Source organism: Oryx dammah, unplaced genomic scaffold (genome assembly GCF_014754425.2).
Source record: "Oryx dammah isolate SB20612 unplaced genomic scaffold, SCBI_Odam_1.1 HiC_scaffold_14, whole genome shotgun sequence".
NCBI lineage: Eukaryota > Metazoa > Chordata > Mammalia > Artiodactyla > Bovidae > Oryx > Oryx dammah.
The window spans coordinates 49754352-49776643 of record NW_024070198.1 but is presented as its reverse complement, the minus strand read 5'-3'; the positions used below and the strand labels follow the sequence as shown (position 1 = coordinate 49776643).

General features: G+C 64.1%; 1 protein-coding gene across 1 annotated transcript in view; it reads right to left on the bottom strand.

The window, feature by feature from the left end:
• Positions 1-22292, bottom strand: part of INPP5A (inositol polyphosphate-5-phosphatase A) — a 134360-nt gene that overhangs the window by 10177 nt on the left and 101891 nt on the right. The window contains exons 6-9 of the mRNA XM_040255107.1: positions 18656-18759; positions 14056-14108; positions 12756-12875; positions 4616-4700 (exon numbers count right to left, since the gene is read on the bottom strand). Coding sequence (XP_040111041.1) covers positions 4616-4700; positions 12756-12875; positions 14056-14108; positions 18656-18759 — 362 coding nt within the window. The remainder of the gene's footprint in view (positions 1-4615; positions 4701-12755; positions 12876-14055; positions 14109-18655; positions 18760-22292) is intronic.

Genomic DNA, 22292 nt, shown 5'->3' with positions numbered 1-22292 from the left:
GACAGACCCCAGCCCCGTCCTCCACCTGCCTCTAGTTTGCAAAAAAACGTCAGCCTCCTAGGCCCTCCCCGAGTTCCAGAGAATATATTTAACCAGAGAAGTAAGAAGATGCACAGACAGGCTGGGTGGGCTTGCAGGGCCTTGCAAAGGGCCAGCCTGGCTGATGACCAGGGGCGACGCCCCTCCTGGCCACGTGGGAACCCGCCCTGGCTTCTGGGGTGAGGCCTGGAGCCCCGGGACCGTGAGCGCTGGGAAGGCTGCAGTCTCTGAGGAGCTGGGTTCCCGGGGGGGCACCTGAGCTTGTACCCGTCAGCAGCCAGCAGCCGGGTGTTAAAAACTGCCGCCAGCCTCCGAAAACGCAGCCATCACTGGGGCTGTCGGCAGTGACGGGTGGCAGGTGGGTGCGGCCGGGCTGGCGGGGACGGGAGTGCCTGGTGCTGCTGTCTCTCTCTGTCACTGGCCGGCTGGGCGCCCAGCTGCCAGCTGCCCCCACGCGAGGCACGGAACATGCCTCTGAGCAACCTCACTGGCAGGGCTGAGCGTTGTTGATCAGGTCAGGACGCACAGCCCATCAGACAGTGCGCGGTCACCGCGTCTACTTTTGTGTATGTTTTAATTGCAGCTTCGGCGGTGCCAGGCTTGATCGCCGGACCATCTTCTCAGTTCTGCTCTGCGAGCTCGTTCGTATTAATTTGCATCTAAGATGTGAAGCTCTAGTTCCAGGGGGGACAGCCTTTCACTTTGCATGTCTTTCTGAGGCTGGTGCCCAGCAAGGTGCCTGAGACCCTGCGCTGCAGAGGGCCAGCGGGGCTCCACCTCGCCCTGGAGCCCCGGGCCGGCCAGTCTTCCTAGAGGCCCTGCCCGCTGCAGCCCGCTGCAGCCAGCTGCTGCCCCGCCTCACTGCTGCCTGGGACCCTTGCTGCTCTGGGAAGGATCTGACTCACCTCGGGGCTCCCCTAGGAGTTGGTGGGGTGAGCACCCCCGGGCAGGACACCCCAGGCACCCCAGGATGCACCTGCCGCTCTGGGGCCAGGGATCAGCAATAGAAACCAGAGCCCGGCCCAGCGGGCTGCTCGTCGGGCTGGCAGAGGGTGACCAGGGCTTCCCTCCTGGGGGGGTCACCTGTCACCTCCAGGCGAGAAGATGTGCCCACGTCCTCTGCCCGCGTCTCCTTTGACCTTCTTACCAGCAGGGCTGCAGTGTGGTCTGGGCTGCTCGGGGTTGCCTTGCACCCTACGCTGACCTTGGGCAATCTGGAAACCGTCCGTGGGGTGGCCCGCCAGCTGTGGGCACCGGCCTCTCCAGGAACACAGGTTGAGGCCAGCGTGGTCTCTGCTGCCCCACGACCTGGTCTGCAGACCAGACCCGGGCGTCTCTTGGGGCTCGCCGCTGGGGCTGCCCGCACCCAGGGGAGGCCCTGAGTCAAGCCCTGTGCCTGCTGTCTGGAAGCGAAGGGCAGGGGCCCACCTCCCGGGATCAGTCCTCGGCGGGGCACCCCAGCCCTGCCCCCTCCTCCTGGAGCCCCCGTTCACCGGGGCTGTGTGAGCCCCAAGAAGAGGGGCCCCCACCCTCACACGGCTCCCCGGTAACAGCCACGGAGGCGGCGAAGTCCTGGCAGTCTCGCCTGGCGCCTGGTTCTCACGCTGCCGCTCACGTAGGGAAGGCCTCCCCCTGCCCAACGGCCTTTCGGGAAAACCTGGGGAAGCTGTCTCTGGTTTCACCAAGTTTCTCCAAGCGGCATCCACAGCTAGAAATCCTTTCAAAACGGCCCGCTGGCCAGCAGATGCCATCAGTACACGAGACGCTAAGATGGCAGGGGAAAGTTGAAGATCTTAGTAGGAAAGCTGCTGAAATTAACCCAACAGAGGGAGCTTGGTCGTCTTCAGCTTACGGTTTAGACCTAGGCGTGCCCACAAGCATGTTTTCTGAGTTACCAATGGCATCAGCTCGGGCGGGAAGGGCAAGCCTGCTCTGGTGGGAGGGCGGCAGCTCCACCAGCCTCAGTGGTGGCCGTGCCCTCTCTGGGCGACCTTGGTCCCCGCCTCCCTGTGCTGGGCCGCCCCTCGGCCCTCGTGGCCCCAGGCCCGGCACTGCGTGGGTCCCTCCGGGCCCCCCAGCACCGCGGACACGGGCCCGCAGCACAGTCAGTGAGGCTCCTGATGAAGACATAGAACGCCCAGCCTGGAGCTCACGGCGGAGTCACTGCCTGTTAATGGGCCCCCGAGGAAGCGACACGGACAGGCGGGGCGTCTACGGCTTTGCTAGCGGCCGGGCTCCTGCTCTGCACCCGCTCTAGCGGGGTCGCCGCGGGAAAGAGGCAGGCAGGGTGGGGTGCTCGGCTGGCGCTGGGTCTGTCTCACGGGGCAGGTCCCGGGGCAGCCAGGCCAGGGAAGCTGAGGGTGGGGAGGCCAGGGCGGGAGCTTCTGCTCCGCCGAAGACTCGGCCATCGGTGAGAATTGTGTAGAGACTAGCGTTTTGGGTCGTTCCTCATCCAAGTCAGCTGGGAAGGCCCCCGAGATGAACGCCCCCGGGCCTTCCGGGAGGGAGAGGACGAGGGGGCCAGGGGCCTCCTGAAACTCAGCGCCTGCGGCCTTAGCGACCCCGGGGGCTTCGGGGCCTTCAGAACAGCATGCTGGTGCTCAGGGTCTTGCTGCAGACGCCCAGAGCAGGCAGCCCTCTGCACACAGAGGGGCCCACTTCCTTCCCGCAGCGCGGCTTTCACGACCCCTCTCCGGCTGAGCTGCCTGGTCCTTGCCCCCTCTCCCTCGTGGTCAGGGACGTGGGGCCCCGATGTCCCGAGGGTGCTGGGCTGGGTAGGCCAGGCTGCCTGCTCAGGGCGAAAACACAGGACAGGGCAGCCCTGCCGTGGGCAGTGCCTGCCTGCCCCGGGCCAGAGTCCCCGGGACCCCATCCAGAGCCCCCTGCAACCCCGGCCAGAGCCTCCAGGACCCCATCCAGAGCCCCCCAGAACCCCATCCAGAGTCCACTGCGATCCCGGCCAGAGCCTCCAGGACCCCATCCAGAGCCCCTGCGACCTCGGCCAGAGTCCCCGGGACCCCATCCAGAGCCCCCCAGAACCCCATCCAGAGTCCACTGCGATCCCGGCCAGAGCCCCCTGTGACCCCATCCAGAGCCCCCGGGACCCCAGCCAGCACCGGCCATCCGCACGGTCACTGTGTGGTGGGAGCCCCTCCTCTAGGATGACAGGCAGATCCCTGAGGTCAAGCCAAGGTCTGCAGGCGAGGAGTCAGGAGAAGCGGCACTGGGCAGGCAGGTCTGGGGAGGGGAGCGGGCTCGCACGTTTTATAGGGCTGTGTGCTCGGCCCGGCTCCATACACACCCGCTCACGCCTGCACAGGCCCAGAGCCATGTCCTCCACTCCTCACTTGGTAAGGAGTCCCTGACTGAGCTGCCCGTGCGCCCCCCGCCTCGGGCCTGGCACTGTGCCCCCCTGCCCCCCACGGACACCAGAGCCCCCAGGCACCCGTGTCCCTGGACAGTCCCGCCTGGTCCTGGAGCCGCTGCCCTTTCTGTGGGGTCTGCCCTTCTGGGGAAGAGAAGGCCACTCTGGAAACCCCCTGACCCTTCCCAGCACCCGGCTCAGCGGCCCCCGGGCACCAGCCCTGGTCTGGCCACGGCCTCACACGGGGCCTCGGCCCAGCAGAGGGGCTGTTCCGGGCACAGCAGGCTCATCGGGTCCAAGTACCAGACAGACATGCCCTGGTCCGGTGGCCCAAGTTGGGACAATGTGGCTTTTCATCCCACGAAGAGGCTCTGCGGGTGAGGGCGCGGCTGCGGGCACCGGGGCCCGAGCACCTCCCAGGGCTGCATGCACACGGGCATCACCCGGAGCTTGAAGGGGCACGCTTGGGGGATTGTGGGTCCTGCCATGACTAAGCCAACACGGGCTTTCATCATTCATCTGAAAACGCCGGAGGAGTGGACGGCCGCTCGCCACACTCACGCGCCTGTTCCCCCCGCCCCGCCCCCGCCCCCGCCCCGGTGCTCAGATTTGAGAGGAAGCCTTCTGCAAGCGGTGGGGGGGGGCGACACTTGTACCTGAGAGGCCAGAGGGAGACGACAGGGGACACAGTCACCCACACGCTCACTCGGTGGGCCCACGCTTGGCCTGTGTGCTGTCCCTGCCAGGCCTGGGCCTGGGGGGGCCTGCCACCCTCGGGCTGCAGGCAGAGTCCCCACTTCGAGGCCCCGTGGGCACCGCCATCAGCCTGCAGCCCCATGAGTCGGGAAACATAGTGACTGAGGACCAGCTCCCCCAGCCGGGACCTGATGGACCCGGGCACCTCCCTGGTAGTCTGACCTGGCTGCATCAATGCCTGCTGCTACCCGGGCCCTCACCCAGGCCCCCAGGGCTCAGGAGGTGCTCAGGGAAGCAGGGGTGCCAGGCGTGAGCCGCCGGCCAGCTGTGTCCTCACCGCAGCCTCCTGCCCCTGCTTCATGACGGCTCCCCCTGTGACACTGCGGCCTTCCTCACGGGGCATTCCTGCCGTGAGCAAACCAGAGAGCAGGAGGGCGGGAACGTGCCCGTCGAGGACCCACCGGCTCTGCTGTTTACACGACATGACTGAGCGCGTGAGCCTCCCCTGGGGCCTACCTCCACCACGGACTTGGAATCCAGCCGGAAGTTGAAATCACCGAAGACAAAGTAGGACGCCTTCTCGAACCGCTGGTCAATGATCCTGGGGAGAGAAGAGGGAAGGCGTCACTGAGGTGCAGCCCGCCCACCACGCCTGACCTCAGCCCTGCGCCCCAGAGGCCACGATCCCACCGGTGGGGCTGCTACAGGAGGCGTCCCAGCCACACTGGCCTTGCAGGTGAAAAAAGCCCGCACCGGTCACCTCCGGCTCAAAGCAGGACGAGAACCGTCTCTAACAGGACTGCCCGCAGGACGGACGTCCGCCCCAGCAGAAGGGAAGGGAGGCTCGGTGACCGGGCCCCCAGGCTCGCTGCCCAGCCAAGGCCGCATAGACGCCCCCACTGAGACGAGGCCCCTGGGCCCGGGGTGGGGGGCGCCCTCTCGGCCCGCAGTGGGCTCTGAGAAAGCACGTGTCATGGGCAGGCAGGGCCAGGGAGCACCACTCACCGCTGACCAACTCAGAAACGTCCGCCTGGTCAACCCGAACCAGGCCCCAGAATGCAGGGTGAGGGCAGCCCCCCGGAACGGCCCTTCCCAGGGACTTGTTAGCTGAGAAGGAAGAGCTGACCAGGAGCAGCGTCACCACCGTTTCATGGTGCCGGGCGGGAGGCCATCGCCTGGTGGGCGGCTCCGCCTGTCCATCCGCCCATCCGTCCTCCGAAGCCGGGAAGGTCGGCAGCGGTGGCTCCTCTCACACACGGGCCCACGCTCTCCCCGCCAGAGTCCCAGGAGCTTCCCTGGAAAGTGCACCGTGAGCCCTGCACTGCCCAGGGGCCTTGAGTTCCTCGCAGGAAACACGGCCCCCGACCGCGCTCTGGGCCTCGGGCATTCTCCCCCAGGCTGGCTCCTCTCCAGGCGGAGTCGGCGGCCTTTAATCCATCTGGAATTGCTCTGGAGGACTGGATCTGAGGCCATGGGCCTCTCCAGCGGTGACTGATGCCGACCCTTCAGGAGACGCTCAGCCCTCCCCTCCGCAGTCCGTGCAGGGGCTCTCCTTTCCTGCGCGGCTGTGTCCCGTCCCTGTCACTTTAGGTAACGGCACTTCTTGACAGATGCGCTTCTCACTGAAATTCTTCTGAAAATCTCAGCTGTTTCCACGTTTTTCTTGCACATTAGCTGCTGTATCATGCTGCTGAATTCCGTGAAAAGTCTTGTTTTCCGGTTTAACTGGATTGATTCTCACACACGAGTTTGAAGAGAAAGGACACATTTTAACAGATTATCACTAACAGTGCAGATGAGCAGTAATGTTGCTTCTTGCGTTAAAGTTAAATCTTCTGTGGAGCAGACACCCCTCAGGGATGAAAACTCGCGGAGGCCAGAGGGCTGGCCCTGGGGAGCCCTGCACCCGGGACCAGCCTCGCCCCTTACCCCACTCACCCACTGGGCACCCAAAGACTGTCGGCAGGAGGGGACCTGAGCCATCTTAAAAAGGTTAATCTTCTTTTGCTGTTAAACGCCTTCAGAAGAACACACCTCAGAGAACCTGCGGGGTGTCCCCATCAGGATGTGGGGTGTGGCCCCCAGGTCGCCCACCTCTGGGGGGGGGACCTGAGCTCAGCCCACCCTCCCCAGGAGAGGAGAGGAGACGAGGCCGCCCCCACCCTGCCTCCGGAGCCCAGTGGGTAGTGGGAGAAACACCCACGGGAAACACCACCTTGCTCGTTAGAAAGCCCCGACCTGCCCCCCACTTGCAGCAGCCCCCTTGGTCCCCGCCTCGACCACCGGCTGCACGAGACGGGGGGGACAGGGGCTTCCCATGTCCTCCAGCCTCACGCTGGGCAGCCCCACCACCCTACGGAGAGGCCCCGAGGCCCCCAGGGCCAGCTTCTGGCCTCTGACCCCCGCCCCGCACAGGGAGGCTGCCTCCAAGGGGAGACCTGGGGGCGACCCTCAGTGCCCCGGGTCAGGGGACGGGCAGCGAGCGGTGACCCCCGCAGGGACCTGGGACCACCTCCCGCCAACACACGACCTCATGCCACTCAAACGCCTCGCTTTTCTTTCCCTCTTTGTATTTATTAACTTTTTAAGGAAAACCGAACCGAGGCAAAGCTCCCGCTTGATCTGCTGGAGGGAGGAAGCAGACGTACCTGCCGTGTCACACACCTACACTCTGTCCTGATGGCCTGCCACCCTGCTTACTAAGAAGCCCAGGAGCAGGGTCCCCGAGAAAAGCCCTGAACTCAGGCAAACCCTCTGCCCGCGGGCGTCGCCCTGCCTCGGTGTCGGTTTGCACGTCACACGTGAGCGCAGCCACAGCCACGGCTCAGACGCGGGGACACGGGCAGGGGCCCCCAGATCCTACTCGTTCTCCAGCCGGTGTTTTGCTCAGTCTTGTTTTTAAAGAACCTGCCCTGTTCCTGTGGTGGGAAAGGCCAGGACGCCACACTTTCTGGGACCCCCGTGCTCTGGAAGAGGCCGGACGGCACTGGGACGCCATGGCCTGCTCCTGCTCCTGGGGCAGGCGGTGGCCATAGCTGGGAGTGGAGGGACGTGCAGGGTCAGCCCAGGTGTGGGCTCTGGTCCCCACTGGGGCTTCCCCGGAGGCCCGAGGTGCCGGCAGGCGATGGAAGGGCTGGTGAAGTGGGAACCCGGCTGACGGCCCTCGTCACCAGGGCACGGACGGGCCCGGGGGTCGCCACCGGGGGACAGATGGGCCCAGGACCAGGAAGTGGGGTGAACGGCCGACACACAGCTAGGCGAGTGAACAACTGGCCCGTTTAGGGCCCGATGGGGGTAATTTCCTTTTACACAAGATAACAGATTTCAGATTTACTATCGGACTGAATCAACTTTGAGAAGCTTGGGGGTTTGCAGGGAGAGAGGCTGCGTCGGGCAGCCTTCCTGGAACCCGGCCCCGTGGCTTCTCTCGTGACGGCCGTGGTACTGGTGACGGATTTCATCAGCTTGTCTTGTCGTGTAATTCCATCATTAAAACCCTAAACTTTATCATAGTTCCGTGCCCCGCTCTTTCTACCGTAATGGCCTGCGCCCATCAATAACCGCAGCGTGGGCGCGAGACGGAGTGGCTGTCTGCCGAGGCAATTGCCGGAGAGCGGGCGAGGCCTATGCTTTTAATCTCAATATAGCGCCGCTCGGACCAGCAGGAAAAAGAGTTGTTTTAAAATTAATTACCTTGTCAGTAGCTATTATGATTAAAAAGTGTGCCCACATCAATACCGCGTGCCTAATTCAGAAGCAGAGTCACAAGAGAGGCCATGAAAATCAATGGGTTAGGCCTTGAAGACAGAGGCTCTCTCCACTGACGGGGGAGCTCACCGCCTGATGCTCAGGCCTCGGGCAGGGTGCCAGGCGGGGCAGGGGCGTCGGGCCCACCAGCCCAGGGGACGCTGGGGCCCTCTTTTGTTAGCTTTAGCTGCTGAACATGGTAGAAACCAACCCTGGGCTCGTCTCGGATCTGGGGGAGGCCACGTGCCTGGATAGAACAACCTGAACAGCAAAACACCATGGTGGGGGTTTCTGACAACCAGGCCTCTGAGCCGCCTCCAACAGACCGACCTTCCTGGGAGCCACTCTTGGGGCTGCACGCGTACTCTGCCCCGTGTGGCGTGCTGGCTACGGGGGCCGCAGCCCCCGGGATGGTCCCTGGTGTGGGCTGGGGGGCCGCAGCCCCGGGGATGGTCCCTGGCATGGGCTGGGGGGCCGCAGCCCCGGGGATGGTCCCTGGCGTGCCAGCTGCGGCACACGGAGCCTGAGGCGGGGCCAGGGAAGGGGGGCCCAGGTAACTGGGGAAGGACCCTTCTGTTGACAGAGCAGAGCCAGGTGGGTGAGCACCCCCGACACACCCACCCCTGGGCATCTGCCAGGGCCCTGCGGTTCACAGGCCCGAGGGGCCCGCCCGCTGCACCCGCTCTCCCAGCCGGCATCTCTCGGGCTGGGTGCCCCGGGGACCCGTGAGGGGTGCAGGCCTTGTGCAGCGGGCGGCCAGGCCGAGCCGTCGCCGCAACCCCGGGGCTGCGCTCAGGGTCCCGGCACTGCACTCATGTGGGGCGGATCTGGGGAGGCCACGGCCCAGAGCAGCAGGACAGAGAGCGCTGCCAGCCGCTGAGCATCCAGGGGCTGCGCCCCATCCTGAAACGCCCTCTCTGGTCTCAGTCGGCTGGTGGCCGGAGCTCTGCTGCTGGAACGAGGCCTGAGGCCCTGCTCGGCGCTGGACTGTCACCCCAATCGTATGTTGGAGCCTCAGTCCCTTCAAGATGGTACTGGAGAGAATTAAGGTCAAATGGGGTCATGAAGGGGGGCCCAGATTCAACAGGACAGGTGTCCGTGAGAGAAGAGGCCCATGGCTGCTTCTGTCCTCCGAGGATGCGGCAAGAAGGTGGCCAGCATTGTCCAGCCAGGACGCGGGCCTCCCAGAGCCGCAGGGGTGTGCACGCTGCTCCAGCTCCTAGCCTGAACTCCGTCTGTGCACAGACTGGCCCAGCCACGGGGCTGCCTCGGGGGCTGCAGGCCCTTCTCAGATCCCCGCGGGGCGTCTGCGTCTCCAGGCCCAGCTGCCGCAGGCCTCCGCAGGCTTCACGGGTGTGCTGCCCGCTCGCACTCACTCTCGCCTGCCCTTTTAACAGCCAGGTGACATCACACCCACCTTTCTGCTCGATGGCACCACGGGCAAGGAGCAGAGACGTGCCCCCGCCTCCAGGGCCGCTGGGCCCCACACGTGCAGCCCAGCAGAGAAGCACCGGGGGCTCAGGAAGCCGGTCCTTCAGACCTGCGACGCCCACGAACTCGGGCAGCAAGGCTGCACCTCATGGGCCCTGGGGAGACGCAGACCGCCGTGCGGCCCAGCCTGGCTGAGCGCGTGTGCTGGCAGGGCCCCAGTCCAGCAGCAAAGGAGGGCTTGAGCATCCTAAATGGCGGCGAAGTAAGCAAGGCCAGCAGGTGGATGAGCACGGAGGGCACCGCCTCCAGGGGCGCTGAGCTGCGGCGTGGACATGCTGGTGCCAGGACACGCCACAGAGGGAGGGGTCGTGCACCGTCCACGTGACAGTCCAGGACGTTACCTAGGATGCACGTGGAAGCCCGCACCCCGCAAACAGACGATGCCAGCACCCCACGGGGAACAGGCAACGCTGCTCAGCTGTGAACGCACACGGCCGTGCCAGAGCATGCAGGGGGTGCCTGGACGGGGGGTCAGGGAGAGACGACCCTGCACCAGGACAGGAGGGCGGGACAAGGGCTCAGAGCGCAAGCGTGGGCCCTGGCGGCACCCTCAACTCCCCTGAGCAGGACACGGAAACAGCGACCCGGGTGCACTGAGCTGGGGCCCTGACTTCGCCTCCGCTGGGGCTGCGCTCGGCTCTTGTGACGCACAGGCTCGCAGCCCCGAGCTGTCAGGACAGCGGCTCGTTCCTGGATGGCCAGGGGCCTTGCACGCCCTCCCGCCCGACGCCAGGAACACGCGGGGGCCCCTTCCTCTGGCCAACGAGGAGGCTGCCCAGCGGGCCTGGATGCCCGCGTCTACGCTAGGCTCTGACACGGGGACAGCGGCCGCCCAGGGGCCCATTGCGCGGGGCGTCCCGGCGACCCGCATCCTTAGCACGGGGCCTGCCTCTGCCTGGAGACCAGAGGCTTTCTTTTCTGCCGGCTGGCTGGCGGGGCGAGCTCTGGGAACGGCCCGGAGAGGAGCCCCGGGACGCGGGCCTTTGAGCGGCTGACAGCTGACGGATGGCCGCCCGCAGGGCCACAAAGACGGCTGTGTGGCTGCCGCGTCACGCCATAGCTCCCTGGGAACTAATTGCTCGGAGTCGCCCCGGGCAGCTTTATTTTTCTGGCAATCATTTTCTCTGAATGCCCCAAAATGAGCGTGAAACAACTCTTTTGACCGGACATAAAAGTTAAATGTCCCAATGTTGACCAAATTAACTTCAGTGCCACGACAATGGCTGTATCTGTGAGAAGACGCCTGGGACAAAGGAGCGCTTTCTGCCCGGATTTCACAGTTGTGATGTAAGATTGTTCCTGCGGACCTGGCCAGGCCGCACCGCAAAGGGAGACACAAGAGCCCTGTCACTTGTGGAAAAAAACCTCATTTCATGGCCGAGAGCTTGGGAGAGGCCAGGAAGGGCTATGTGAGCTGGTCTCTGCGGCTGGGTTGACGTCCCAAACGCTACCCCCCAGGCTGTAGCTGTGTGCCTGACAGGGACCCTCCACGGGTACAAAGATGCACGCAGCCCCCCAGAGGCCCGGGGAGGGTCCAAGCCACCCCCCAGGAGGATGGGACCCCAACCCCACGCAGAGGCCCTGACACCGCCATCCCCGCATCTCTGAACCTGGTACGCTTCCCTAACTTAGTCTGTCTCCTCCTAACCTTTCAGAACAAGAGATTTCAAACAAGAAATTACTGCGCAAAACATCAGTTGTTATTTGCCATAAAACCTGCCCTCTAGTAACACTGGAAAGCCTATTTTCTGACGTCTGCAAGTTCACACGCTTCGGACCAGAGTCTTCCTCTTGGGTGTTTTTCTTCATAAGTTAGCTTTTCACTTTGAAATCATCTTCAAGTCACAGGAAAGCTGCCAGGACGGCTGAGGGGCTCCCGGTCTTAACCCAGGTCCCCCAGCCCGGCCTGCGGGGGCAGGGCACGGGCTCCCGCCTGGGTGGAGACAGAGCTTCAAGGCCCTCCGGGGAGACTGAGCCGGGACCCCCGCACTGCCTCTCTTGCACCCACGTCGGCCGCAGACAATGCTCCCAGAGGTTCCCAACGCCCTGAATGGGGGCCCCTTGGTGGCAGCGTCCATTCAGGGGCCAGCGTGGCATTGTGCTCCCATCGGCACAGCAGAATGCAGTCTGCTGGTGGCTGCCAAAAGGTTAGCAGCCCCGATGAAAGGGCGTCCGTCACTCACCGCCACAGAGCAGCCCTTTGTGCGGGCACCGGCCACACCGGGAGGTCCGGACGCGGCTGGCTGGGCGCCCCACAGACGCTGTCCATGGGAACGCAGAGGCCGCTTCCCAGCGGCCGTGGAGCAGCAGCAGTTCAGGCCCTGACAGGCCCTGAGGCCACTTGCCTCTGCTGACCGGCCGCAGCCTCCAGGAGCGGCCCAGTTCCCGGCCGGCTCGGCCCTGCCCTGAAGGTGGGCTGGGAGGCCTGTCCGGCTGCCGTGTCTGCCATGACCACACGTGCCCGTCCCCCTTCCCCTGGACCAAGAAGCCTGTTCCAGGCTGACCGCTTGGAACCTCAGCACCGACCCGGCCGTGCTGGCGCCTGGCTACCCTGGGCCCGAGCGGCGAAGGCTCGGGGCCAGCCTGCTGTCCCTGTCTCTGGCGATCGACACCCAGCTCAGTCCACAGCTGGACACCCAGCCCCAAGGAGTGCCCACTGTGGATGTGGCAAGGGCAGGCAGACCCCCGTGTCCCCCGCGTGTGGGGTCTCAGACAGGGTGACGGATGGGCCTCGGGGACCACTGCCTCATCCCAGGCACAGCCCCTGGCCTCCTGCTCCATCCAGGGCACATCCCGGCCGAGCACAACTTGGGGTCTGGGTGGGCCGGCAGGGCCCTGGGGAAATTGGAGACGCTCCCCAAGGCCAGGCGGGCCGGGCCCCTTGAGAGCAGGGGTGCTGTAGTGGAGGCCTCGCAGGTGCTGGGCTCTGGGAAACTGGGCCCAAATGGCCGATTAACTGGGGTGAGACCGCCTCTCCCACCCAGACAACAGCGCGTCAGTGCTGATGCGGCGGAGGTCACAGGAGATCACCGTGGACAGACGAGGACCAGAGGGCCCGGGTAGGGGCCCTGCGCACTGGCTCTGATGGGGCCGGGTGGCCGCGGGGGCCGAGAGCCAGGGCAGGAGGAGCCCCCCGTCCTGAAGACCACCGAGGCGGCCGCCCCTCCCGTCAGGGGCCCGAAGCTCTGACCGGGAAGCAGGGGCAGAGCACGGAGGGAGGCGGCACTCAGCGGGCAGGGGGCAGGGGGCAGCGGGCAGGGTTCAGGAGTCAAGGGGCAGGGCTTGTGCTTTATCCTCGGGTCGACTTGTGTCCGTTTTGTATTTTTAGTAAACGGGAAAGCAAGCCAGGACAAGGTGAAAAGCCAGCCAGCCTACAGCCTCCACAGAGGCGGGCGGGCGGGGGCCCCTCTGCACCCACCTGTCGAGCACGTAGCCCAGGGCCTTGTGCCGGATCCCCGAGTACACAGAGGGGCTGGTCTCCCAAGCAACCAGGTTGGAAGCATCGTGGAAAAGGTGGATGTTCACCAAGTCGAAGGCACTGCGGGGACAGAGACAGGAAGCTCAGGATGCAGGCTGGAGCTGCTGGGTCCCCCGGGCGGCCCCCTGCCACCCCACCCAGCCCCCCGGGCAGGTGAGGCCAGGCTGCCCGGGGCAAGTCCTCCTCTGAGGTGAAGTCAGAGGAGACACACTGGAGTCATGCGCCCGAGACCTCACACAGGAAGGACCCACATACAAAGGTCACCACCAGCGGCAGAGGGACCCACAGAGGATACCTGGAACTCGGCTCAAAACAGAGGAGCGGGAGGGGGGGGAGGAGCGGGGAGGAGCTGGGCGCTCGCTCAGGCCTCAGCTCCCCACACAGCTGGCCGTGCAACCTGAAGCCCCTGTGGGGTCCCCGGGGGCACTAGGGGGTTCAGTTCACACTGCAGAAGCAGCCCCAAGCGCACAGCCCCTGGAGAGCCTTGGGGAAACTCTGTGGCCATGCCTCCTGTGGGCCTGCAGAGGCGTGGGGAGGCTGGGGGGCCCGTCACCCTCGGGAGCCCTGGAGCGTCGCTGGGGCCTGTCTGGTTCACAGCAGAGCGGGCGGGTGGGCTCCACGCCCCCTGCAGAGTTGGGGCCACCAGGCCCTGAGGCCCAGCCTGGCAGCACACTGTGTGCCCCACCCCCGGCCCGAGCACACGGAGGCAGCTCCAGCTCTCCGCTCCGGCCGCACGGTGACCGCTGAGCCCAGGCGGCCCCCGAGCCCTTCCCTGGGCCGTGGGTGGCAGCTGGGGGCCGGGTCAGGAGGCTGCGGTGGTCTCGGCTCCTCCCGCCCCAGAGCTCTGGGACCCCCACCCAGGGGACGCCCTGACCGCGTGCGGCCCCAGTGAGGGGGTCGTGTGGACATGGGGGCGGTCCCGAGGAGGGGCCGCAGCGGTCGGCCAGCGGAGCAGTCGCAGTGCAGAGCCAGGTGGGCGGGCACACGCCAGCGGCTGGGGCGTGGGCTCCTCGAGATGCCCCATCCCAGCAGAGGGGTGGGGGTGCCCGACTTCCCGAGGGACCCCCCACCCACGCTGCGAGTGCTGCTGGCCGTGGCTGTGGGGGCCACCAGCGAGGGCCGGGATGCGGTCTGGGCCTCTTGGCCACGCTCAGGGTCCCTGGCATTGCAGGGCCCATCAGCCCTGTCCAGCTGGCGGGGGGGGCGTTGGGGCTGGCCGCAGGGGCTGTGGGGAACGTACCAGTCCGCGAGGCACCACCGCGTCCGGAGGAAGCCTTTCCTCGACCACTTGCACTGAAAGGCAAACAGGCCACACGGGTCAGCAGGGGCGGTGGGGGGCGGCGGCCGGGACAGCTCTGGACAACACTGTGCTGGGACCACGAGCCATTGCGTCATCGCCAACTCTGACCCCCAGGCCACAGCCTCACTCTGGCACGGCCTCCTGGGACATCTGCCCTCCCAGAGAAGCCTGCGGCTGATGCCCAGGAGGGGTGTGGGGAGGGCCCATGGGGACCGGTGGGCGTAGGGGCAGGGGCTGTGTGATCCCAACGCTGCGTCCAGGGTGGCAGGGGCTCCGGCCCAGCAAGGGCCTCCCCTCACCAACCCCCATCCCTGCCCACCCCCCAACACCCAGACTTCACGAGGGGTTCCTCCCACTTCCGCTGGCGGCCCCCGCCCTTTGCACAGCCTGGGCTGGCCAGGTCACAGCGGCCTCGAGTCCAGACAAGCACTTGTCGGGCTCCTGCCTCACTGGCCTCCTCTCTGATCACACCTTAGAACCACCTCGTCGGTTGGAGCGGCTGCCGTGGGACCCGGGAGCCCTTGAGGCTGAGAATGGCACCCGTGGTCTCGTGGGAGCGGTCAACCGCAGGGGCCTGGGCCGGTCCTCGGGGGCCCTCACCCTCTCCTAGCGCCAGGGTGGGGGGCGGAGGGGGGTCTCTAGGTGCACCGGAGGTTGGTGCCTCCCCCGCCCCCGGGGGCAACCTCTCCGGAGAACCAGTGACTGATCCTACATCTGGGACCACCGCCCTTGCAGAGAATGGGAAGTGGTCACCGCCACCCCACTGCCCTCGGGCACGTCGGGAAATTGGAAGTCGCAGTGCAGAGCAGCCCTGCCTCAGAGGCCCGGCTTTTGGGCGGGCCTGCAGAGGCGGGACCAGGGTCCGGGTCCGCACCCACGTGGAGGGGGGCCAGGGCACCTGCACACGAGCTTCTGGACACAGATGCTTGCTGCACATGGAGGCAGAGTGCGCGGGCAGGACTGGGGTCTCCCCGGCCTCCCCCTGGCCCGTCCACCCTGCTGGGCGCCCTGGCCATTGCGGCCTGCCCCAGGCCCGCGGCGTCCGGGGGTGGCCGGCTGCCCCCCGGCACCCACCCCGACTCTCGGAGAGGCCCTCGCCCCTGGAGAGGAGACCACGGTGGTTGGGGGTGGGGGCACGTCGTTCAGCAGACAATATCCAGTGCCCGCTCAGGCGCCCTGTTAATAGGATTCCTTTACCAGCAGATGGATCGCGAGCACAGGCGGCTTCATCTACTAAAAGACGACATAAATCTCGGTGAGAAAAGGGAGGCTGCGGGAGGTTATCAGCACAGAGCCCCCGTGAAAGGCCCGCCTCGGAGCATTAGCGGGATTAATTCATCTTTCACGAGAGCTCGGCGCGAGCCCCGTGATCTACGGCAACAACCAATCTCTCACCACGGGCTTGAGGAGAAAAAACCGCCTCGGCCCCAGTCGACTACACAAATCTGCTTTTTAAAAATGGTCTCGCATTATCTGAAGTGCTGCTCCCAGAGGTAGTGTTTGAAACGCGTGTCGAGCCAAAAGAACCCGTAAATCAGCGGGGAGAGTTCTGTTAGTTTTAGACGCGGTGGGCTGTAATTATCTGGAATGGCATTATGCCTCCATCATGGTAATTACAGTTAGATTATCCTTAAGCGGTGGTAATAAAAGAAAGAGAAATCAGTCTTACACTAATTCCCTCCCCTAAAGTGTGTGTGAACGAAGCGGCGGGGCGGGCCTGCCCGCAGAGCAGGAGTGCCTGCCGGGGGCCGGCCAACCCACAGGACCCCATGGGGGGTGGGCCTCCACTAGACACGTGGCCCTGGGGCTTCTCACACCTGAGAAATCCCAGACTATCGACAGAACGGTAGAAGCACATGTGCTTTTCTCAGTAAGATTTTCCTCCTGTTAATTCATCAAGACGAAAGGATAATGAACAAGCCCTGGAAACTCAGACGACGTCAGACCCAGAGGAACACAGACGCAGGCGATTCCGAGGGGCAGAGCAGGGGCCCCGGCCTGGGGTCACCTCGTCCCAGCGACGCAGTGCCGCGGTGCAGAAATCTGGGTCCCCACAGAGGCCCCCCGCCTCCTTCCCCCAGAGATGCTCTGCCCTCTGCCTGTGGCGGGCAGGGGCCCCCCGTGGAGCCTGCAGCCCCCACCAGCCTCTCCCTCAGAGGGTGTGCATGTTGGGGGCGACCACGGCTGAGCCCCTGACGCGCCCACCCATCTACCCGCCCGCTTTAGCCCCCATCACGCCCTCAGGGCTCGGCAGGAGAGAGAACGGGGGGACCCCAGGCACTCTGGGCCTGGAGAGGGTGCCCCGCAGAGCAGAGCCTGAGGGTGAGGGGTGCGGGCGCCCTCGGAAGAGGCCACAGTCCTGGGAGGGGTGCAGGCCAGGAGGTGAGCTGGGCTCGCAGAGGCTCTGGGTCAGGCGCCGGGCCTCCCTGCAGGGAGTGGCCTCATCCATGGACGGGGCTCCTCGGCCCGCCCAGGAGGACGTGCTGACCGTCACAGATGACCCTCTCTGAGGACTGCCACAGTCCCCGGCCGTGAGCCTCCGGTGACCCGGCTCCAAGGCCACAGGGCAGTGAGAGGACCCCAGCCTCCGAGTCAGCGGCCAGTGACGGGGATGAGAGGCGCCGGGGGGTCAGCTGAGTCTCCGGGGTGACAGTGACGTACCACGCACACCCACTTCGGGCCGGGTCACCAGGGGCGTCCCCCCTGGTGGGTGTGGACTGGGACGACGTCCTGGACACCGGGCAGCCCCTGGGGGGCAGCGGCTGGGGCAGCGGCGCCGAGAGGGAACCGGCGGGCTGGGCTCCAGCAGAGGCTGCCTGCCGGCCCAGGTGCCCACCAGTCCGGGGCCGCACTTGCCTCAGCCCGTCACCGTTCAGGGCTCGAGTGGCCGATTAAAGGAGAAAGTCGCAAACAAAGATACTGAGCTGCTTGGGTGGGAGAAAGGGGGGCTACCTCAAAGGCTCCCCACCCGGCCCTCAAGTCCTCGCTCCATGAGGCCCTGGGCCCAGCGCTGCCCATGGGCCGTCCAGCCCCTGCCCTGACCAGGCGAGGTGCCCTGCTGGGGTATCAGGGTCCCCCCTGCAGAAAAGCTGATGACATACCAGAGTCTCCTACTTGGCCAGTTCAGGACTGTCCCTTAAATGCCCCCCGGCCCCCTGTAAGCTGGCCCTCCTGGTGTCAGACGCCGGGACCTTCCCTGTGGTCCTGCAGACCCCTCTCAGCCTCCCCCGAGCTGGCACCATTTCCACTGTGGTCCCCGGTTACTCTCAGGCCGGGGCCAGTGCTGGCTGTGGGGGAGCCAGGGGGAGTCTGGATGGGGGTGAGGCCAGGAGATGACCCGACCTCTCAAGATGACTTCTCAGCCCCTGCTCTGTTCCCGGGAAGCTCAACCACCCTCCTGCTGAATGCGGCTCTGGCCAACAGCCTGGGGGGACTGCAGGGCCCATGGAGGGGGTCAGGGGAGGGGGTGCCGAGGAAGGAAGCTTCCGGAGCTCCTCCACCACGCCCTCCCCAACCCGCAGGGCAAGAGGGGACAGTCTCTGGGGCAGGGACTGTGGCAGGCGGGGCGGCGGGCTGGGAGGCGGCCCCTGACATCAAGTCCTTGGCGGGGACAATGGATGGGGAAGCTGTGTCTGGCGGGACGAGGGGCTCATCCTTCATGGAAGCAGCCACAATTCCTTCACCACAGGAGCGGGTCATAAAGCAAGTTAATAAAGCCATGGCCTTGCTGAAATCAAGTGCTGGGTGCGGGGCGGGGCGGGAGCAGGGGCAGGGCGGGGGGTGGCGATGCTCTTCCCGAGATGGGGGTGGGGGCGGGGTGATGCCCAGCTCTCTTCACTCCCCCAGGCTTCACAGGTCACGTCCCACTCTGCGTCCACAGGCCCCCCAGGGAAGGTGATCCGTCTCGGTCAACCTGTGGATTTCACCGTCAGGAGGCTCCAGAGACACTGGTTATTACGACGTTCTCTAAAAGGACTGGGATCCAAAATTGTGTGCGCAGCGTAATGGAGGCATAAAACTAACTGTGCAAAAGTGCCCGCGACGCCCAGGAGCCGCGCCCAGGCTTTCCGACAGTGTCCCAGTAGTGGCGAGAACAAGCCGCACCTCCCTATGCTTCCGGAGCTCTGTGGGGCAGGCACCCCAGGGCCTTCCCTGTGGAAGCGTGGGGGCTGCTCGGCAAATGATGGGGAGAGCCCCCGAGGGCCTGCGCCCCCCCGCCCCAGTGCTCCCGCCCGGAGCGTGACCGACACGCGAAGCGAGGTTTGCTGGGAGCCCCAAGGGACAGTCCTCCTGCACCCTCGGGGAAGGGTCTTCTGCCTGGGAGTGACGATGGCTGGAAGATTCACCTGCTGATGGCAACCGTGGGTCCTCCAGCCCCCACCCGAGGCCACCCTGCCGAACCCACCGGGTTGGGACCTCCAGCAGAGCAAGACGCCAGGGCACGGCAGCGCGGGACTCGGGTGGGGACATCCTGTTGCCGAGTGTGACGCACCCGCGGCCCCGGCCCCGCACTGTGCTGGCCGCCCCTGCAGCGACCTACCTCGGGGAAGTAGTCCTGCGGGAACTTCTCCTTTTCCAGCATGGGCGTGCTCTCCAGCGTGTCCGAGTAGATCTCCTTGCCGGTCACCTTCTTGTACTTCTTGGCTGGAAGAAGGCCCAGGGTGACTGCAGTTCTGCACCCCACCCCCAGCTCAGGGCCACAGAGTCCCGCGTCCCAGCCGGGTAGCCCTGTGCAGGCCGAGGGCCGCGACCCCGGGCAGGCAGCTGCTCCCGGGGACACGGGGCCCATAAATTGCCATCCCTGCAGCTGGACCCTGAGCCTGGATTTTATCACCCTCAGGGCGCCTGGCCTCAGGTTTACGGGGCTAGTTGGCCCCCTGAGCAAACGGCCGCATTTAAAAGGGCTGTGGCGCTACCGTCCACTTGCGCTCCAGGTGAATTTATTTAATCACATTGATTTCCTCCTGCCATCACTCACAGCCAGGGAAGGGGAGTCCTCATGTGAGACTGGGTGAGGGGCGCAGGCAAGGTGGTGGGGAGCTCTGGGCCCGCTCCCCACCTGCCCTGTATCTGGCTGACCCCTGCACACCCGGGCCAGGATCACTCCCTTCACAGACCGTTGTCCCTGAGTCCACTGCGGGGCTAAACGCACACTCTCACTGGGCTGGGGGGGCAGAAGGCTTCGAGCCCTCCCCACACGCCGGCAGGGAGCCCGGCAGCAAGAGAGCCTGCTGAGACCGCCCCAGAAGCCCCCACTGGCTGCGGGGGGGGGTCACACTTTCCCTGCTCCCGGGGGACGGGGGGAGGGCCCTGGGGTGCTCGGGACAAAGGACGCGACGGGCCATCCTGCCAGAGTGCCCCTGGGGTCCGGTCCCGTGTCCAGCGAGCAGCCTCGGCTGCGCTCTGTGGAGCAGGGCCCGCCCTGCGAGCCCCGCGAGCCCGGGGAGCCCAGGGATGCGCCGAGAGCCCCCCTACCCCCTGGGGCAGGGCTGCGTGGGCCGCCGTGCCTCCGACTTTGTCCCCAAACCAGCGAGCCGGGCCCCTGCCTACGGGTGCCTCTGCACCTCAACTGACCCCCCAGCTCCCCACACCGCCGCCTCTGACTCCCCACCAGCCAGTGCCTGGGGGAGGCTAAACAGACAAGGGCCCAGGATGGAGGAGGAGTCTGCTCCAGAAAGGGAGCACGGAGGCCAGTGCGCAGGACAGGTGGGGTCAGAGTAGGGGAGGTCACAGAGCCCGCAGAGCAGGGCGGGGCTGAGCCGGCTGGGGGAGCCAGGGGCAGCCTGGGCCCCCACGCCATCTGCGGAGGGCATGGGCCACGTGGAGGTCCGGCCCCGAGGCTCTCTGGAAGGAGGGCGGGGCTGGGGGCTGCGGCAGGAGGCCCTTCTGCTGAGATGAATTCTGGGTCCCTTGAGGAAAGAGGAGACTGGGGAGGGGTGGGTAGGAGAAGGCCTTGGTCTTTCTTAAATAAGATTTTATTTTTAGAGCAGCTTGGGGATTACAAAATTGAGCTGAAAGTGGAGTGTCCCATCCTCCTGGTGTGGCTCAGATGGTGAAGAATCCGCCTGCACTGCAGAAGACCCAGGTTCAGTCCTTGGGTCGGGAAGAGCCCCCGGAGAAGGGCACGGCTACCCACTCCAGTCTTCTTGCTCGGAGAATTCCAAGGACAGAGGAGCCTCGTGGGCTACAGTTCCCGGGGTCACAGAGAGTCGGACACGGCTGAGTGACTCACTTTCATACCTTTCCAACAGCCTGCGTTGGTGGGCTCGCCCGTGCTGGGGGTCCCAACAAACGCAGACACCACAAATGCACATACCCATTGCTACAGCCTCTCAGAGCACCTCCGCGGCCCCGGAGCCGTGCCCCACCCAACCCGGTTCAGCCGGCCTCACTTCTGCTGCCTCCACCGTGGGTGGCCTTCCCCAACAGGCCACGACCCCTCAGGAACACACGTTTGAGCTTTCTCCTCGAGTTTCTGTCTTGATAGTCATCTCGTTTTGCTGCTGGAAAACATTCCAAGTCTGGATGGCCCACCAGTCTATGTATTCTTTCATCTATGAAGGATACACTCTGGTTACTTCCAGTTTTTGCTAATTATGAAAAGAGATGCTATAAACATCTCTGTACAGGTTTGCGTGTTGCCATTAAGTTCTTTATTTGGGTGAATGCCAAGAAATGTAAGCATGTCTGCAGCTTTGCAAGAACTTGCCGAGCTGGGAACCACGGAGGCACGACTGCTGTGCTTCCCCACCAGCAACAACAGGGACTTCCTGCTGCCCAGAGCCCACCAGCATGCCGGCAGACTTCAGGCGTTCTCACCAGGGTGTGGGGCTTTAACCTGCACTTCCCTGGTGGCATGCGACGCTGGGCAGCTTCTCATCACATCTGTGTATCTTCTTGGGTGAGATTCTGTCCACGTCTTCCGCTGCCCAGTTGCTCAGTCGTGTCCAACTCTTCGCGACCCCATGGACTGCAGCACGCCAGGCTTCCCTGTCCCTCACCTACTCCCGGAGCTTGCTATATAACTCATGTCCATCGATTTGGTGATGCCATCCAACCATCTCATCTTCTGTCGCCCTCTTCTCCTCCTGCCTTTAACCTTTCCCAGCATCAGGGTCTTTTCCAATGAGTCAGTTCTTCACATCAGGTGAATAAACTATTAGAGCTTCAGCTTCAGCATCAGTCCTTCCAATGAATATTCAGGATTGACTTTCTTCAAGACTGACTGGTTGGATCTCCTTGCAGTCCAGGGGACTCTCAAGAGTCTTCTCCAACACCACAGTTCAAAAGCACCATTTCTTTGACGCTCAGCCTTCTTTATAGTCAAATTTGCACATCCATATATGACTACTGGAAAAACCATAGCTTTGACTAGACAAACCTTTTATATCTTTAAAAAGCTGAGACATTACTTTGCCAGCAAAGGTCCATCTAGTCAAGGCTATGGTTTTGCCAATGGTCATGTATGGATGTGAGAGTTGGACTGTGAAGAAAGCTGACTGTTGAAGAATTGATGCTTTTGAACTGCAGTGTTGGAGAAGACTCTTGAGAGTCCCCTGGACTGCAAGGAGATCCAACCAGTCCATCCTAAAGGAAATCAGTCCTGGGTATTCATTGGAAGGACTGATGGTGAAGCTGAAACTCCAATACTTTGGTTACCTCATGCGAAAAGTTGACTCACTGGAAAAGACCCTGATGCTGGGAGGGATTGGGGGCAGGAGGAGAAGGGGATGACAGAGGATGAGATGGCTGGATGGCATCACCGACTCATTGGACATGAGTTTGGGTGAACTCTGGAAGTTGGTGATGGACAAGGAGGCCTGGTGTGCTGCGATTCATGGGGTCGCAAAGAGTCGGACATGACTGAGCGACTGAACTGAACTGAGGTTGGTCATAGCTTTTCTTCCAAGGAGCAAGCATCTTTTAATTTCATGGCTGCAGTCACCATCTGCAGTAATTTGGGAGCCCAAGAAAATAATGTCTGTTACTATTTCCATTGTTTCCCCATCTATTTGCCATAAAATGATGGGGCTGGATGCCATGATCTTTATTTTTTGAATGTTGAGCTTTAAGCCAACTTTTTCACCCTCCTCTTTCACTTTCATCAAGAGGCTTTTTAGTTTCTCTTCCCTTTCTGCCATGAGGGTGGTGTCATCTGCATATCTGAGGTGATTGAT